Source organism: Drosophila subpulchrella, chromosome X (genome assembly GCF_014743375.2).
Source record: "Drosophila subpulchrella strain 33 F10 #4 breed RU33 chromosome X, RU_Dsub_v1.1 Primary Assembly, whole genome shotgun sequence".
Taxonomy (NCBI): domain Eukaryota; kingdom Metazoa; phylum Arthropoda; class Insecta; order Diptera; family Drosophilidae; genus Drosophila; species Drosophila subpulchrella.
The window spans coordinates 9,436,242-9,443,442 of record NC_050613.1 but is presented as its reverse complement, the minus strand read 5'-3'; the positions used below and the strand labels follow the sequence as shown (position 1 = coordinate 9,443,442).

Sequence of the window (7,201 nt, the reverse complement as noted above, 5' to 3'; positions counted from 1 at the left end):
ATCCCAACTTTTATTAAATAAATGGTTTCCAAAACAAAAACCGTTTTTAAAGATTTAATAGAAACTTGTTCCTCTAGAATGTGTTTCACTTCAAGAACTATAAAAATAAACAATATTGCAACAATTGCAAGGCAATCCCTGGAAGTAGTCATTCAATTTGCGGAAATTGAGCGACGCCGAGCCAGTGTGACCAGGCCACTCAGTGCAGCAGCCAGCGTGGCCAGCGACGGGGACAAACACAATCAAAGCCCAAGCGCCAAATGCGAAATCAAATTAAGCAAAGTACGCAAACATTGATAAGGCAGCCAAGGCAGATTGAGGACTTGACTGGATCCCGTGGCTTCCAACTGCAGCCGCATTCCGATCCGAGTGCAGTCGGAAAAGTCGCAGGACGAAGAAAAGTCAGGACTATGGGGGCGGAACGGAATGGGGCGTGGAAAGATGGGAAGGGGGCGGAGGGCCACAACCGCAACCGACAAAGGGAAAGTGGCGAGGCGAACGGGTTCTTTGGGTTGTCAACTGTAAAGTAGGGTAGATTACATTGCTTTGAATGATGCCACCAGCCAACGAACGAAGATTCCGGAAAATGCCAACCGGAATGAGACGAAAAGTGCGACCAAGTCTCGACCACTTCGATGCCCATCAATGGAAAATGAATCGAAAGTCTTAGGAAATGATTTACGATATTATTATAACTCACTATTTATAATCACATTTAAATAGGTTAAGTAAAACAATTTGGAACACCTTTAACCTGACTGTACTGTAATCATATATACCCCAAGGAAAATGCAGATAGGTGCAGGACGTGGCGCCAGCCCAAGGAAAAATCAACAGAAAGAGGAAACAGTCGAATAGGAAGGGTGAAAAGAGAAAGAAAAGAAAAGAGAAGGAAAGGGAAGTGGGAGAAAAAGAGAAGAAGTGGAATGGCAAGACATCGTCTTCTCCCATAGACAAAAACCAAAGGACAACGCACAACTAGCTGCAACAAAAAAAGAATAGAGTGGATCCTGTCTTCTCACAATCGAATTCCAAAATACCCTTGCCAGTTGAGTTGAAAACAATATTAAATGCGCTGCTCCAACGAATATGTTTCGATAAATAGTTTAAAAATATTATACAATTGAGAAAATATTAATTATGAATTGTTCACAATTTTGTGGCAGGCTTCATATTTAAAAAAAAGTATTTAACTAAAAAAAAGGAATTTACATTTTACTTTAAAATTTTTTTTATTTTAAAATTACCCCTGGGCTTTTACAAAAACCCCAATTTTTTATAGTATAATTTTTAACATTCTAACATCTTTTCCTTAATAAGAAACATTTTTTAAAGGCCATTACTACCACATTTAAAGATACATTTTGTTGTGTATTTTATTAACAAGTAATATATTTTTTAAAATATAAAACTGATTTGTTGTGCACACATTATTATAATACATGTATAATGTGTATAAAGTGTTAAAAATAGTGTTTCTAATAATTTCGTTTGTAAAACATAAGAATTAACATGTTTCGTTTTAGATGTGAATAAGAAACCATATATTTTTTCGAGTTTTCAGGGCATTGAACAATCGACGAGTTCATGGGGCAGGATATGATTCGGCGACATTCTCCGGAGTCTGCTTCGTACCCGGACCACTTGCCCGGACTTGTACTGGCCCAGTAACTCGAGTAATTGGTAGCACGTTCAGGCCCCTCCCTTTTCCACAAGAAGATCCCCCCCTCTTGGCACGCCCCTGACAGCTCGTCGTCATTGCCATTGCTCATCTTCAGCGTTGTGTGGCCCGCAAATGTGTCTTTGTCAGTGCGCCAGTGGAGCGTGCCGCGTTGCAGTGCCAGGAGGTCACCAGCATGAGGGGGTCACCACCCCCACTCCCATCCAGAGACACCACATCGATGTGGGTGGCACGCAAATGCTTTGGCATATCAAAAGTGAAACTTTGACATATAATTTCTCGCATGGATTTTCACTTTGACGACATAAACGGCGACAATGGCACATGGCTTCTGTTGAACCCGGCAAATGAAAGAGGAGACGGTCGGATACGGATATGTATCCAGATTGAGATCCGCATCCGGCCTAAAAACTTGCCTCCCAGCCGGGGTGAACGAACATGTCGAAGGATTTTGCTGGCAAACGCCCCGGGAGCGATACCATCATCGGCACCATCAATTCAAAGCTGCCTTCCCACTGACATTTGAATTGATGGGCAGCCAGCCAGGTGGCAATCTGTGGAGCAGCATGTAGAATGGAAATGGATAAGTGTGCCAGCAATGGGTTATTTAGGGATTAGCACTGCAAGTGTCTTCTTCTGGCCCAAATAAGTGGATATTCAGAGGGGGCAATGGGGTCTTGAGCATTGGAAAACGTTACATTTAAGGGAATCGCCAACCTTTTCTAGTATATTTTAAATAACTATAATAACTAGAAATTTATAATTTACTGTTATACCATTAGTCTACTTCATTTTGCCGCAGAAACTCTTCGGTTATCTCTTCAAGTTCGTCCTCGGATATTTGTGCCTGGCACTCATATAAGTCATACAAAATGTAGTCTTCATAAAGGTCCTGTTGCGCATTTGGAATCATGTTTAATTCTGCAGTCGTCACTTTGCTGTCATCCTTCTTAGGCACTTCTTTTCCAGCCTTAGATATCATATCTTTAACCTTGTTTACAGACCCTCCTTCAGTCATTTTCCCAGTTTTACTCTTAGTTCTTTCATCCGTCCTTTTGTTAGTATTATCCTTTGGCTTTTCCATATCTTTTTCATCAGAAGACTCCCCCTCGTGGATGTATGTGGGTTCTTCGTCGCTCCAGTCATCATTCTGCTCCGATTCGATGTACCGACTGAGGAAATCCGCAAAATATTGAAGAATGGGCATAAAATAGGGATCGGTGGGTCCATTGAACAACCTGAAAGCCAGCTGGAAGATGTGTCTTGAGCAGCACTTTGGGAAAAAGAACTTGCGATACCTTTCCCCATTCTGAATTAGTAGAAAGATGTCAATATATGAAAAATAGATTTCGTGGAACACCCACCTTCTTAACGAAAATGATGTGCGACAACGAGACTCTGTCCGACGAACTCCCTAAATTCTTGCAAATTTCCTTCTTCGAATGATTGTTCATTTTACGGCAAAATGATAATTTTATTAGAGGTGGAAAAACGGTTGTCATATGACATGTACCTTCTCTATGATATATCGCCTAGGCCAAGTTATAGTGTTGAACCTTTTCGACAAGGATTGGAAAGTGTTTATAGTGTTACAACCTGACATTGTGCAAAGTTTTCAAAAATAATTTTGAAAAAAGTTGTAAATTGACCGTTACTTATGTTTTCTGTTGTGAAACCAGGCCTTTTTAATAAAAGTTAAACATTATTTGGGGTTGTACAAAGCATGTAAGTGGTTTTAATTCCATCATCTGCGGCAGTAAATTGTTCAAAATTATTTTGATTATAATTTTAAGTTGCTATTATATAGTTTTGTCTTTATTAAAGTTAGAAACGTTACATTAATATTGCAACGGACTAGTTGGGCCGCTAAACGCTTGTTTTGTTGTCCTTATAATTTAATGCATTAAATTACTCGCAAAAAATATTAAGAAATTAAACAAATTGCGTTAAATAAGTTCTTATACTTGAATTTTACCTGCAGCTTTAATAAATAAGAAACATTTTACTTTTTAGATACAATTTTTCTCAATGACCTATTGGTTCAAGAATTGTGTTTTCGTGAGATTCTAATATACCAGAAATATACCAAAGTGCATATTAGAGCTGTTATACCTCTTCCTGCTCTCACTTACATACGTTAAATCGTATAGTCAGAGAAGAAATGGCTTTAATGAATGGGCCGCACAGTGTCGTGGAAAAACACCATTAAGTATTTCCTTTAATTTCTTTTGCCTTTCTCTTTAACTTTGAAATAACAGGCGCCAGCCTGCCTGCAATCCGATATGACAAATATATACATATCTCTCTTGTCATGTGAGCTTCCGCCTGTCAGAGTTGCACAATAACCAATTCCCTTTTTCTCCATTACTTTCTCCGTCTGCCCCCAACCCTTTCTCCTTTCCACTTTGTTTTTGGCTCTTGCCTCTGCATGAGTTCTTTGGTTTTTGTATGGAAATTTAGAAATTATGTTTTCTTGTCTTTTAATTAATAATCTCAAGGGTGTTTTGGCCTGTCCTGGCCATGGCTTATGGCTGAAGAAGATGGAGTTTGTTGGATTTGCGAGGGTTTGAGTTTGGCGACGGGAATGGGAATGCCGAGCAACGGGGCGTATGAGTAACATGCGAAAGCAATATTTGTTCTTCTGCCGCCTTCCCAGCAGGCAGCTGGTGTAACTCAAATTGTAGATGGTGTTGATGCCCCCCCGATTTCCCACTTTTCCACCCACTTTCCCGCTTTTCCGGACCAACTTTTATGGCTTTCGTGTGTGTGTGAGTGTTTGTGTGTGGCTTGACAATGTGATTTACATTTAATTAAAATCGTATTTACTCGTTAGATAAACAAACACAGGACTCGGGCGGCACCCTTCCAACATTCTGCCGCATCATTAGGCACTCGGAGCTCTTGAATGGCAAGTGGCATTGGGAAATGGCGTTGGAAAATGGGTAGGGGGCTGTGGGAAATGGGAAATTCGGCTGCGAGCCATGTCTCAGGTGTTGGAATGCCACTTGGATGTCAGCGTTGTGTTGACGTTGACAGGGCGACATGTCAAAAATAACTCGGTGCCATCGATCGCCAAGGGCTGGCCAAAAATAAACCACTCTATCTTATGACCAAAATCGGAATAAGAGAGGTCAAAGAAGAAGACGTGAATGGGAAATCTTGAGAAGTTAATAATGTCGCCAATTCGATTCGGGCAAAATGAAGGCCCTAGAAAAACAACAAAGCAATAAAATTAAGAATCGGTGTTTAGTCTGCCATAATGCACGAAAAGGTCAGAATGAGGAATGTCACACCTCGTTGAGCTCGTAGTTTAATTTCCAATACATTGGCATTTATTTGCCAATTTATTCCGCCCTAAAAAACCAGTTTTCGTCCTAATATAAATAATGGTGGAAAAATGTAATCTTTCGTTGAGCTCGCTATTAAATTTCCAATTTATTGACATACATACGGTCAAAAAATTAATATTCCGGAATGTGATGGAAATCGTTTCCTCGGGTTGCTAGCTGTTCAAAACAGTTGTTCTTATAGCTGTACGCCTTGATTTTGCAAAACTACGATTGAAAAACCGCCAAAGAAGTATTTTTCAGGGCTTATGTCATTACCCTTAAACAAAGCCCCTGAATGGCAAGGGAATTTAAATATTCACTAGCTCTAATTTCAATTTGAAAAGCTTGAACCAATTCATGTATTTTTCAACGCCAAACGATACATATTGTGCTGTTGGTTTTTCGAGACCAAATCAACTTGTCAATCGATGCTGACATCGACATTAATTGCAGGAAGTCGTCGGTGAATTAGTGCCAACCCAACCCCTGTGTAGCTTTGGTCCTTTAAAGAAACCTCCAATCATGTTGCATTCAACAGCACAAGAAGTCCTCGTATTGCCACCAAAACCACTCCACTACACTTTACCCCCGCCCCGTGACCATTCTTTTCCGCCTCTTGTTTTGACTTGATGACCAAGTTAAACAAACACACGCCACACAAACATGAACCGGGTCCGGCATTCGGAATGGGATTCGGACAGGGATTGGAAATGGGAGTGGGATCCAGATTGGCAGTGGGGTCTGCTGCAGCCGTGTCCAATTTGCATAGCCATTGTGAGCTGGTTGGGTGGCGGAGGATCCCCCGGAATCCCGGAATCCCCGAGCATGCCCTCCGACCCCACCGCAACCGTACAGAAGTGGGTCGAAAGTGGGTCGAAAGTGGGCCAATGGGAATGGGCAGCACATTTCCGGCATTTATCAATGGTAATTTCTCGTGTCAGCTTTGAAATAATTTCAGATGACGGAAACGAGACTATTCAAGTGTGACCCAGTGCCCACAAAAATTATGCAATCATTATCATTTCGTTCTATGTACATGCAGGTCATTGTGTTCGTTTTTCCGATTGAACTTTAATCAGAGATTTCGATTCTGCTGAATAGTTTCTAGTTTCAAATTGCACAAAATTAATGCAATATCATCATAAATTCCTTTTAAGTTGTAACACAATTTAATAAGCCATTTCAACGTGTTTAAAAAATCTCTGGATTAAATTCCTATTATAGTAAAATCTATACTGTTTGTAAATAATGAATAGATATATATATTCGAGTTTTGAAAATCTTCGGAGTTATGTAACTGATATAATAACAATTATAGACTTGTTTTATTTTTTAAAATACCCCTTTTTATAGTAAATCAAACAAAAACACCTCTTAACGAGGTAGAAAATAGTGGCGAACGCGCCTTTAACAAAAATTTATGATATCAACAATTGTGACGAAAAATGATATTACATTCGATAAAATAAATAAACTATATTAACTTTATGTATTCGGCACGCTACAACAGAAAATTTACATGTAGGTAAATAAATATGTACTGTTGCTGGCCGAAATCATATATTTAATATAGTTTATTTATTTTATCGAATGTAATATCATTTTTCGTCACAATTGTTGATATCAGAAATTTTTGTTAAAGGCGCGATCGCCACTACTTTCTACCTCGTTAAGAGGTGTTTTTGTTTGATAGATGTATAGCCCCTCTAAATTGCTGTTCACCAAGGCAGCTAGTGAATGTAATTTATATTTCGAGTAACAAATATAATATTAAAATTGTCAAAATGTGTGATTATAGTACCTATCCAAGAATTTTGATTTACCTGGGAAATTGCTTACTATAAAACGGGCTTAAAAATGGATTGAAAAAGATCAAGTGTTTAGTTTTCCTAACATTGAAATACTTTTATAAACAAAATAAAACGAATTTATTTATTTATTAAGATTTCGAAATTATAAATTCAATTGAAAACAATTATTACGACTGTCATAAGCTGTCATAGAAACGATTAGAATATTTAAAGAATTCTTGAACTTATTAGATTTCAAAGTCGAACTGTTTTTGCTGCCGGTTGATCCACCCGTTTTTTAAGGATCCTATTTTATTTGGTGGTAACACATTACATGATTAAAAAACAGTTTTCAAAACCCAATTCCTTTTATTTACAAAGTGTTTTCGGTCCAGTTTACA

At 38.8% G+C, this 7,201-nt stretch overlaps 1 protein-coding gene across 2 annotated transcripts; it reads right to left on the bottom strand.

The window, feature by feature from the left end:
* Positions 1-2,283: 2,283 nt before the first annotated feature.
* On the bottom strand, positions 2,284-3,179 carry LOC119557649. Of its 2 annotated transcripts, XM_037870501.1 has the most exons (3): positions 3,046-3,179; positions 2,458-2,990; positions 2,284-2,398 (listed from the first exon to the last, which is right to left on the bottom strand). In XM_037870501.1, exons 1-2 carry the CDS (start codon positions 3,133-3,135, stop codon positions 2,460-2,462), a joined length of 621 nt encoding a protein of 206 aa, XP_037726429.1. In that variant the 5' UTR covers positions 3,136-3,179; the 3' UTR covers positions 2,284-2,398; positions 2,458-2,459. The 2 variants fall into 2 exon arrangements, with proteins under 2 accessions (XP_037726429.1, XP_037726428.1); XM_037870500.1 differs by having other exon boundaries at positions 2,381-2,990.
* Between the last annotated feature and the right edge of the window lie 4,022 nt (positions 3,180-7,201).

What these genes read in the sequence shown, in the direction of transcription:
- LOC119557649 (XM_037870501.1), bottom strand. Translation starts at nt 3,135, where the DNA reads ATGAACAATCATTCGAAGAAGGAAATTTGCAAGAATTTAGGGAGTTCG. An exon ending in ACATCATTTTCGTTAAGAAG is followed by an intron (nt 2,991 to 3,045) that starts GTGGGTGTTCCA and finishes CTACTAATTCAG; the next exon opens with AATGGGGAAAGGTATCGCAA.